Source organism: Tachypleus tridentatus, chromosome 1 (genome assembly GCF_004210375.1).
Source record: "Tachypleus tridentatus isolate NWPU-2018 chromosome 1, ASM421037v1, whole genome shotgun sequence".
Taxonomy (NCBI): Eukaryota; Metazoa; Arthropoda; class Merostomata; order Xiphosura; family Limulidae; genus Tachypleus; species Tachypleus tridentatus.
The window spans coordinates 182,640,327-182,653,046 of record NC_134825.1 but is presented as its reverse complement, the minus strand read 5'-3'; the positions used below and the strand labels follow the sequence as shown (position 1 = coordinate 182,653,046).

The 12,720-nt window shown below is 31.9% G+C and overlaps 2 protein-coding genes across 7 annotated transcripts in view; one reads left to right on the top strand and one right to left on the bottom strand.

Annotated features, from left to right (window-relative positions):
- The window catches only part of LOC143231917 (cytokine receptor-like), a 259,166-nt gene that overhangs the window by 120,574 nt on the left and 125,872 nt on the right, over positions 1–12,720 (top strand). The gene's annotated exons all lie outside the window — the stretch shown is intronic.
- LOC143231869 (tRNA:m(4)X modification enzyme TRM13 homolog) overlaps positions 1–12,720 on the bottom strand; it is a 25,787-nt gene extending 13,067 nt beyond the window's left edge. The window contains exons 1-6 of one of the 5 annotated variants that reach the window (XM_076466653.1): positions 11,865–12,284; positions 7,787–7,920; positions 7,124–7,170; positions 6,334–6,400; positions 4,959–5,012; positions 4,438–4,607 (exon numbers count right to left, since the gene is read on the bottom strand). In XM_076466653.1, coding sequence (XP_076322768.1) covers positions 4,503–4,607; positions 4,959–5,012; positions 6,334–6,400; positions 7,124–7,170; positions 7,787–7,906 — 393 coding nt within the window. In that variant the 5' untranslated portion in view covers positions 7,907–7,920; positions 11,865–12,284 and the 3' untranslated portion in view covers positions 4,438–4,502. Of the gene's footprint in view, positions 1–4,437; positions 4,608–4,958; positions 5,013–6,333; positions 6,401–7,123; positions 7,171–7,786; positions 7,921–11,751; positions 12,297–12,581 lie in introns of those variants that run through there. The other 4 variants (XM_076466644.1, XM_076466635.1, XM_076466631.1 and 1 more) reach the window with 4 other exon arrangements.

The window sequence follows — 12,720 nt, the reverse complement described above, 5'->3', positions numbered from 1 at the left end:
ACAGACCTAAGTACGTACACTACAGACTTCACATACCTCACAGAAACTACAGTTTGTTGATATCTTAAACACACTATTAACATTACAGACTTCACATACCTCACAGAAACTACAGTTTGTTCATATCTTAAACACACTATTAACATTACAAACCTAAGTACGTACACTGCAGACTTCACATACCTCACAGAAACTACAGTTTGTTGATATCTTAAACACACTATTAACATTACAGACCTAAGTACGTACACTACAGTCTTCACATACCTCACAGAAACTACAGTTTGTTGATATCTTAAACACCCTATTAACATTACAAACCTAAGTACGTACACTACAGACTTCACATACCTCACAGAAACTACAGTTTGTTGATATCTTAAACACACTATTAACATTACAGACCTAAGTAATTACACTACAGACTTCACATACCTCACAGAAACTACAGTTTGTTGATATCTTAAACACACTATTAACATTACAAACCTAAGTACGTACACTACAGACTTCACAAACCTCACAGAAACTACAGTTTGTTGATATCTTAAACACACTATTAACATTACATACCTAAGTAATGCACATTACAGACTTCACATACCTCACAGAAACTACAGTTTGTTGATATCTTAAACACACTATTAACATTACAAACCTAAGTACGTACACTACAGACTTCACATACCTCACAGAAACTACAGTCTGTTGATATCTTAAACATATTATTAACATTACAGACCTAAGTACGTACACTACAGACTTCACATACCTCACAGAAACTACAGTTTGTTCATATCTTAAACACACTATTAACATTACAGACCTAAGTACGTACACTACAGACTTCACATACCTCACAGAAACTACAGTTTGTTGATATCTTAAACACACTATTAACATTACAAACCTACGTACATACACTACAGACTTCACATACCTCACAGAAACTACAGTTTGTTGATATCTTAAACACACTATTAACATTACAGACCTAAGTACGTACACTACAGACTTCACATACCTCACAGAAACTACAGTTTGTTAATATCTAAAACACACTAATAACATTACAAACCTAAGTACGTACACTACAGACTTCACATACCTCACAGAAACTACAGTTTGTTGATATCTTAAACACACTATTAACATTACAAACCTAAGTACGCACAATACAGACTTCACATACCTCACAGAAACTAGTTTGTTGATATATTAAACACACTATTAACATTACAGACCTAAGTACGTACACTACAGACTTCACATACCTCACAGAAACTACAATTTGTTAATATCTTAAACACACTATTAACATTACAGACCTAAGTACGTACACTACAGACTTCACATACCTCACAGAAACTACAGTTTGTTAATATCTTAAACACACTATTAACATTACAAACCTAAGTACGAACACTACAAACTTCACATACCTCACAGAAACTACAGTTTGTTGATATCTTAAACACACTATTAACATTACAGACCTAAGTACGTACACCACAGACTTCACATACCTCACACAAACTACAGTTTGTTGATACGTACCTACGCATCATTGCACTACAGACTTCACATACCTCACAGAAACTACAGTTTAATGTTGCGCACCTAAGAACGCGTACACTACAGACTTCACATACCTCACAGAAACTACAGTTTGTTGATACATTGCACTAAGTCACGTTACACTACAGACTTCACATACCTCACAGAAACTACAGTTTGTTGATATCTTAAACACACTATTAACATTACAGACTTAAGTACGTACACTACAGACTTCACATATCTCACAGAAACTACAGTTTGTTGATATCTTAAACACACTATTTACATTACAAACCTAAGTACGTACACTACAGACTTCACATACCTCACAGAAACTACAGTTTGTTGATATCTTAAACACACTATTAACATTACAGACCTAAGTACGTACACTACAGACTTCACATACCTCACAGAAACTACAGTTTGTTAATATCTTAAACACACTATTAACATTACAGACCTAAGTACGTACACTACAGACTTCACATACCTCACAGAAACTACAGTTTGTTAATATCTTAAACACACTATTAACATTACAAATCTAAGTACGTACACTACAGACTTCACATACCTCACAGAAACTACAGTTTGTTGATATCTTAAACACACTATTAACATTACAAACCTACGTACATACACTACAGACTTCACATACCTCACAGAAACTACAGTTTGTTGATATCTTAAACACACTATTAACATTACAAACCTAAGTACGTACACTTCAACTTGTATGTCAAGTATAAAAATAACACTTACGCATAACGCCAACTTGAAAAAAATTTGTTTTTGATAATAAACTCCACAGATCCAGATTGTTAAGCTAAACAATAACCAGAATTAAACACACACAGCATTCTGGAACAAAGTGCAACTAGAAATATAAACTGTGTTTATTGTTCATCTTTGTTTAACACAACTAAACACACACAACATTCAGTATTCAGGAACAAAATGCAACTAGAAATATAAACTGTGTCTATAGTTCATCTTTGTTTAACACAACTAAACACACACAGCATTCAGTATTCTGGAACAAAGTGCAACTAGAAATATGAACTGTGTCTGTTGTTCATCTTTGTTTAACACAACAAAACACACACAACATTCAGTATTCTGGAGCAAAGTGCAACTAGAAATATGAACTGTGTCTATTGTTCATCTTTGTTTAACACAACTAAACACACACAGCATTCAGTATTCTGGAACAAAGTGCAACTAGAAATATGAACTGTGTTTATTGTTGATCTTTGTTTAACACAACTAAACACACACAGCATTCAGTATTCTGGAGCAAAGTGCAACTAGAAATATGAACTGTGTTTATTGTTCATCTTTGTTTAACACAACTAAACACACACCACATTCAGTATTCTGGAACAAAGTGCAACTAGAAATATAAACTGTGTCTATTGTTCATCTTTGTTTAACACAACTGAACACACACAAGATTCAGTATTCTGGAACAAAGTGCAACTAGAAATATAAACTGTGTCTATAGTTCATCTTTGTTTAACACAACTAAACACACACAGCATTCAGTATTCTGGAACAAAGTGCAACTAGAAATATGAACTGTGTCTATTGTTCATCTTTGTTTAACACAACTAAACACGCACAACATTCAGTATTCTGGAACAAAGTGCAACTAGAAATATAAACTGTGTCTGTTGTTCATCTTTGTTTAACACAACTAAACACACACAACATTCAGTATTCTGGAACAAAGTGCAACTAGAAATATAAACTGTGTCTGTTGTTCATCTTTGTTTAACACAACTAAACACACACAACATTCAGTATTCAGGAACAAAGTGCAACTAGAAATATAAACTGTGTCTGTTGTTCATCTTTGTTTAACACAACTAAACACACACAACATTCAGTATTCTGGAACAAAGTGCAACTAGAAACATAAACTGTGTCTATTGTTCATCTTTGTTTAACACAACTAAATACACACAGCATTCAGTATTCTGGAACATGGATGTGGATAGAAATACAGACTGTGTTTATTGTTCATCTTTGTTTAACACAACTAAACACACACAGTATTCAGTATTCTGGAACATGGATGTGGATTTAAATATGGACCCAGTGTTTCCTGATATTTATTTGAATAATATTGTTTTTTTCTAGTCTTGCTAATCTCAAATGAAAAAGTGACTCAGAAATGTGGATTTTACTCTTTTTGTGTGTGAACACTTTGAACAATATAGAACGATACTCTTGTTGCTAAAACCCCAATTTTAGAACAAAATCTTTTCTAAGAAGCAAATTCTTGAATTAATTATTATCACAATTCAGGCATGATGTTTAAAAATGATATTTTATGTTATTATCACAATTCAGGCATGATGTTTAAAAATGATATTTTATGTTATTATCACAATTCAGGCATGATGTTTAAAACTGATATTTTATGTGTAAAGCAGTCTTGGGTGTTTGAGATTAGTTGTCAGCTTCGAAGACATTTTCTCACGTCTTGACTTTGAGGGATGTAGTCTTGGATATCATTGGTTTGAGGACTTCCATGTTCCAAATTCTGTTCACTTGTCATCCTTCATATTGATAACAATTTCTATAATTTGACTGTTTACTGATATTACTTTAACAGAAACTATAGTTTTCACAAAACTAAGTTGTACGAAGGTTAATTATCAATTTTACTTCACTTGTGTGTCAGTTTCAGTAGTTTTACTTCACTTGTGTGTCAGTTTCAGTACCACTACGGGCTCATGGTATTTAGAAAAAAAAAAAAAATTATCCCTTATATCGGACACTATCAGTAAACACAACTCTTTCATTTGTACCAATACATACATGCCATATTATAATTCACCAGACATAGGTCACACTGGATTCATGGACATCTGGACAACAAAGTGCTGCCTGTACTTTATTACTAATCTTTTTCTACATGCCTGCAAAAATTGTTATATATTCAGATTTTTCTTATGAAGCAAATAAATGGAGTTCCCTTGCCTTGACCTGAAAACCTCCAAGTCTTGGTCTCGTGGTTGCCAGCCATAATTATCGTCCTGGATCCAGGAAATAATCCAAGACTGACATAAAAGCATGTCTATTTCAAGTTATCAACTGAACTGTTTTAGTCTCAGAAAGGTTGTTAAAATGAAGAAACTTAATTAAAGCTTTCATAAAAACGTATCATCTGCACACCAATATATTTTTTTAAATCTCTTCCCACTATACCAAACAAGTAGAGGTAGATTATATATTATATTATATTATATATTTCTAACTGTTATGTAAAAAACGTTTGGTTGCTATTTTACCATTTTTGAAAAATTAAATAAGCACAATTTGCTCAAACCTTAGAAAATGTGAAAAATGATTAAAAACCAAAACAAAAAGATCACAAATATTTTTACCTTATTGACCAGTTCACTTGCATGTCCTGAGTTAACATTTGTACTGCAATACACCTAAAATTTTAAAAAGAGCTTTTAGCACCTTCAGAATCATTAAAAATAAACAAATACATACCATGTAACAGACATTTTATATAGCAATTGAAAATTATAATTTTTAGGCGCATATTTTTATCTATGTAGCATAAGCACTCATGTTTTGAAAACAACATTTTTTGCCCTTAGATGTACTGACTGCTTTAGTGTTTTCACATTAAAGAACAGATTCATCTGACATTTCTACTTGTTGAGAGCAATTTCACAGTTTTGCTGCACTCTTCAAGATGATGTTAAAGGACAACAAGAGATATGTTGACCCATCTAGGCCATTCCATCCACCACACTGAACTCTAAAATGTAAATAAAACATTCAGAACACTACCAACAGGGAAGGCCTAAGTGTAAGGCCACTGAGGCAGCCACCTCAGGTCCCAGTCTTCAGTGGCCAAGTCAACTGTATTCTTCTAGTATCCAAACCTGAGAACCTACTCTTCAGAATTTGGAATCAGGCCCCAAACTCCCTAAGGCCAGCCCTGTTTATCAAGTGTCTTTTGTTAAACTCCCTAAGGCCAGCCCTGTTTATCAAGTGTCTTTTGTTAACCTCCCTAAGGCCAGCCCTGTTTATCAAGTGTCTTTTGTTAACCTCCCTAAGGCCAGCCCTGTTTATCAAGTGTCTTTTGTTAAACTCCCTAAGGCCAGCCCTGTTTATCAAGTGTCTTTTGTTAAACTCCCTTGAATAACTACATGTGAAATTAGTCATTCCAGAGGTCAGTCACCTTGTCAGTAAATTAAACCTGTCTTACGAAACTCTGTAGAATGGTTGACAACTGCCTGTTGTGGAGCCACAAGTATACAAAGTTTCATCATGAATACTCTGACTAAACAATCTATCAAGGAAAACTATCTTAGTTGAAGATGATTCCTCTCCTATCAAAATTTACATTTTTGTCCCCTAGCCCTAACATTCTCACCATTAAGTACAAAACAAAACAATGTATTAACACTATCAACTCCCTTAACAATCTTAAACACTTCAACCAGATCCCCACTAACTCTTTATTTTTCCAAGAGAAAACACTTCCACATATATATAAACCTATCCTAGTAGAAAGCTGTTCTAAAAACCACCTGTACTTAAATGCAGGTGAATAACAGAAGCACATTACAGATCCATAATTTAAATAATAAACTTTGGGACTTAAACCTTATCACCTTACACAATTTATAGGTAGAAAATAATCTATTTACAAGCAGTTATTACTAAAGTCCTACAACATACAAATTAAAATTTTATAACTTTTAACACTTACTATAAAAAGAACTTTTTTATACTTACAGGAAGTTCTTTCTTCCTAGCATTACATTTCTTCAAATGACTTTCCAACTTTGTTGCAAAACATGTACTGCAAAAAAATAAGTGGTTATTAGAAAAAAACGTTCAGATATTCAGCTACTAGAATAATACCGTAACATGCATTATACATTTATTAAACACAAACATATATTATCAAGTTTATATTCTGTATACCTTTTGACTGGATTGGATTTAGAGTTTTTGGCACAGAGTTACTAAGGTCACCAGCACCAAACAAAATAAATCAACTGGATCAACAGAATAATTATAGCAACCATTAGGAGCAAATGACCAAACTTAAATCACATAATAAACGTCATTAAGTTGGATAGAGTCACTATTTCCTCAGTTAGAAGGAAATGTTTTAGTATTAATATAACAACCTTCTAAAATAGATTTCCATACATAAATACATTACAAACATTATTTCTAAATTACAATGGGAAAATAATTTCATCAAGTTTATGAAAAGAAGAGGAAAGAAGAAAAACTTTAAGACACTGAATAAAAATCTAACATAACGAACAAGAAAATGAAATTTTGACATCGTACCAAGTTCTTAAATACCACTCCTGAGTTCAACTGTATACCAAGTTCTTAAATACCACTCCTGAGTTCAACTGTAGCAGAAAATAAAGTAACAACTTTGGTTACATTTATGAAAACTGTAATACTGATGAAGAATGTTTTAACTGAATTACAATAACATACACTGTTTCTACTGTTCATGATTTGTGAATAACCTCGTTAAAGTTGTCATGATTAAACTTACTGCGATCCATCAAGAGGACACTGGATCCTTCTTCCTTTATTAGAATCCTGCAGGAAATTATGAAAAACATTTTACTGTCATTTTCAACACACAAACTCACACACATGTCTAGAAATTTCTCAACACATTCACTGAAGAGCACACTTGTCCACATTTGGTATTCATTTCTACACGGTAATGATGCACATGGGAATTGAAAATGCAGCAGAAATGTAAATATCAGATTTCCGATTTGTTATTATTGCTATTGTGTAAATTGAAAACACAATGATATTACACTAAAACATTTATTAGAACATGTCACACAATAACAAGGGTCACAGCAGTTAACATGTTAAATATTACTCAGCTGGAAAGTCTTATTTCTGTCACATATAATTTTTCCAAGATATTCAAATTTTGATTTTTTTCTAGTAGATTTGATATAAAACTACGATTTCTATATGAAGTGCTTGAATCCATTCTAACCATAAGTTTTATTATTATTTTGTTAACTTTAAATTGGAGTTCCCACTTGCTTATACCTTTACTTGTTCTGTTCAGTTCATTATAACATATTACACATTAATTCAGCCACTTAAGTTGGAAACAAGTTAATTTTATACATTAATGATATTAAAAAAACAGCCTAAACATGATCATGTAAATATCTACACACAATACCTCAACTTCTAGAGGGCAGTGTTCTCCACACACTAACAAACCTGGAAGAGCTTTCATCTTACAGAACCTCCTCTTTCTCTCTAGAAAGTGAGAGCAGTAACGAATTTCTTGCTGTTCCATGACACTCAACCAACCTACAAATAATTAATCATGTTTTACATAGAATTACATGAAATTCAGGTTCAAACAAGCTACCAATAATTTATCAAATATTCACACTATTACATGAAGCCACGATTCAAACAATTCAAACAATTAAGTTCAACAAATTAAGAGGGCAACAATACACATACTCGTGTATTTCAAATAACTCAAAACATAAAAAAAGATAACATACTTACAGGTCACTATTACATTTACATTACACTACTTATTGTACGTGTTCTAATTCCATACTTACAGGTATTACATTTACATTACACTACTCATTGTACATGTTCTAATTCCATACTTACAGGTCACTATTACATTTACATTACACTACTTATTGTACGTGTTCTAATTCCATACTTACAGGTATTACATTTACATTACACTACTCATTGTAATGTGTTCTAATTCCATACTTACAGGTCACTATTACATTTACATTACACTACTCATTGTAATGCGTGTTCTAATTCCATACTTACAGGTCACTATTACATTTACATTACACTACTCATTGTACGTGTTCTAATTCCATACTTACAGGTCACTATTACATTTACATTACACTACTCATTGTACGTGTTCTAATTCCATACTTACAGGTCACTATTACATTTACATTACACTACTCATTGTACGTGTTCTAATTCCATACTTACAGGTCACTATTACATTTACATTACACTACTCATTGTGCGTGTTCTAATTCCATACTTACAGGTCACTATTACATTTACATTACACTACTTATTGCATGCGGTTCTAATTCCATACTTACAGGTATTACATTTACATTACACTACTTATTGTAACGTTGTTCTAATTCCATACTTACAGGTATTACATTTACATTACACTACTTATAGTAATGCGGTTCTAATTCCATACTTACAGGTCACTATTACATTTACATTACACTACTTATTGTAATGCGTGTTCTAATTCCATACTTACAGGTCACTATTACATTTACATTACACTACTTATTGTAATGCGGTTCTAATTCCATACTTACAGGTATTACATTTACATTACACTACTTGTTGTGCGTTGTTCTAATTCCATACTTACAGGTATTACATTTACATTACACTACTTGTAATGCGTGTTCTAATTCCATACTTACAGGTATTACATTTACATTACACTACTTATTGTACGTGTTCTAATTCCATACTTACAGGTCACTATTACATTTACATTACACTACTTATTGTACGTGTTCTAATTCCATACTTACAGGTCACTATTACATTTACATTACACTACTTATAGTACGTGTTCTAATTCCATACTTACAGGTCACTATTACATTTACATTACACTACTTATTGTAATGCGGTTCTAATTCCATACTTACAGGTCACTATTACATTTACATTACACTACTTATTGTACGTGTTCTAATTCCATACTTACAGGTCACTATTACATTTACATTACACTACTTATAGTACGTGTTCTAATTCCATACTTACAGGTCACTATTACATTTACATTACACTACTTATTGTACGTGTTCTAATTCCATACTTACAGGTCACTATTACATTTACATTACACTACTTATTGTGCATGTTGTTCTAATTCCATACTTACAGGTCACTATTACATTTACATTACACTACTTATAGCACGCGGTTCTAATTCCATACTTACAGGTCACTATTACATTTACATTACACTACTTATAGTACGTGTTCTAATTCCATACTTACAGGTCACTATTACATTTACATTACACTACTTATTGTACGTGTTCTAATTCCATACTTACAGGTCACTATTACATTTACATTACACTACTTATTGTACGTGTTCTAATTCCATACTTACAGGTATTACATTTACATTACACTACTTATTGTACGTGTTCTAATTCCATACTTACAGGTATTACATTTACATTACACTACTTATTGTACGTGTTCTAATTCCATACTTACAGGTATTACATTTACATTACACTACTTATTGTACGTGTTATAATTCCATACTTACAGGTCACTATTACATTTACATTACACTACTTATTGTACGTGTTCTAATTCCATACTTACAGGTCACTATTACATTTACATTACACTACTTAATTTACGTGTTCTAATTCCATACTTACAGGTCACTATTACATTTACATTACACTACTTATAGTACGTGTTCTAATTCCATACTTACAGGTCACTATTACATTTACATTACACTACTTATTGTACGTGTTCTAATTCCATACTTACAGGTCACTATTACATTTACATTACACTACTTATTGTACGTGTTCTAATTCCATACTTACAGGTCACTATTACATTTACATTACACTACTTATTGTACGTGTTCTAATTCCATACTTACAGGTCACTATTACATTTACATTACACTACTTATTGTACGCGTTCTAATTCCATACTTTCAGGTATTACATTTACATTACACTACTTATTGTACGCGTTCTAATTCCATACTTTCAGGTATTACATTTACATTACACTACTTATTGTAACGTGTTCTAATTCCATACTTACAGGTATTACATTTACATTACACTACTTATTGTACGTGTTCTAATTCCATACTTACAGGTATTACATTTACATTACACTACTTATTGTACGTGTTCTAATTCCATACTTACAGGTATTACATTTACATTACACTACTTATTGTACGTGTTCTAATTCCATACTTCCAGGTATTACATTTACATTACACTACTTATTGTACGTGTTTTAATTCCATACTTACAGGTATTACATTTACATTACACTACTTATTGTATGTGCTCTAATTCCATACTTACAGGTATTACATTTACATTACACTACTTATTGTACGTGTTCTAATTCCATACTTACAGGTCACTATTACATTTACATTACACTACTTATTGTACGTGTTCTAATAATTATCCTTTGAGGATAGAATATTATTTAATAAAGTACTAAATATATTTTCATACACCTTACAACTATGGACTAAAATCACACATTACTTCCTGAGAACAAAACTTATTTCAGATGAGAAGGAGCCATGAAAAAGCTAAATCTACATCATGCAACTGTTATATAAAGGTCACGTTACTCTTTGAGTGTTATACTTACATACACTCTATGAATACAAATATCAGGTGATGGTAGAATGTATGATAACTAGTTTACTAGTTTTTTTCCACTATAACTAATCAAAATGCTAATAACTATATGTTAACTTGACCCTGAACCCTCATGTTATTACTGTGATACAGTGAGTCTAGGCCTAAACAGACTACTATAATTTGATATATGAACATCTGTTGTCTTCTCATAGTTTTATGGACTTAAATTGTCCAGCAGTTATATTCATGTTATTTAGGTTCTTGTCCCATAGTGAAGATAAAACGTGAAAACATTTTAACAGTTAACAAGTGATGTTCTCTCTTTCAAGACTCTCTTATTACACAAAAAACAACATATCATTTAAAAAACTAAATGTCAGATCTACAAAACAAAGTTGAAGTTAATTCAATTAAGTTTAACACAAATAATGTGTGGTAGTTCTCCACTTACTGATTTTATCAAAATGTTTAACAAAAAACAAATTATGAATATTTCATCTTCAGTACGTTTCATTACTTATACAGGTCTTCTGGTGTAATAAAATATGGCAGATACATTAAAACATTTTAAAAATGTAAGATAATTGTGGAAGATATCAAATTATCCAATTTTTGATGCTTAACTCTGGATTCAAATTTCATAGGACTGACATAAAATATTTATGTTTACACTATTTACATTAATCAAACTAGATAATTTATTGGCTTAAATTCAACTTACATTAAAACGTTAGGTTTTCCACTTTTACAATATAATCTGTAGTAATAGTACTACTGGCACAATAACTACTGAAGTATTGTAAATATACAGTACAAATAACGCTGTGTACTTACACTATACATAGAGCTGAGCTATCTCAACAGAAAACTGTCTGTAACAAAGTTGTCTAACAAATGTGACCAATGATAATGTTAATATTGTCACTATCTTCAACTAGATAAGTTACAGACTACACAGTTTACTCTGTTATATCATACTCTGTAGTCACATATTCGCCGCAATTCAATAACAAGAAACGATAAATGTTCGGCATAATTTCTTAAAAAACAAATTATATTAAAACAGCAGACTTATTATGTAGCAACAACTAAATTACGTACGCCCAAATCACAGGCAGAATTTATTTTCTTCGCACTATGAATTGAAGTTATATTACTAGTGATAAACGTTGAATTAATTTATAGTAGCACTACTTTTGAACACGTGTTACAAAAATTGAAAAAACGATGAAACGGAAAGAACATAGACAGTAGTGCGCATGCGTCTTAGATCGCGAGACCTCGTTGTCCTTATTTGTAATCAGTGTTCACGACATCGCTGAAGTGTTTAAGAATCCATATTCTTTAATTATAACAACAAAAAGAACTACAGTTGATCAAAAACAAGCGGATATAGTTTCATCCATGAAATAATGCTTAACGCCAACTACCAACTTAAAAAATAAACACTTCCTAAGCTATTACTATCATCTGTCTTCTATTGTATGTATGGGTGTGTATTATTCTAAATAACTAAATTCTTATCTGTTAATACTGGAAGTTCCAACTAACCGACCCGGCATGGTTAGGCGGTTAAGGCACTCGACTCCTACTCCAAGCGTCGTGAGTTCGAATTCTCATCCCTCCAAACACGTACCTCCTTTCAGCCGTGGGGGCGTTATAAGTAAAGGTCAATACTACTATTCGTTGG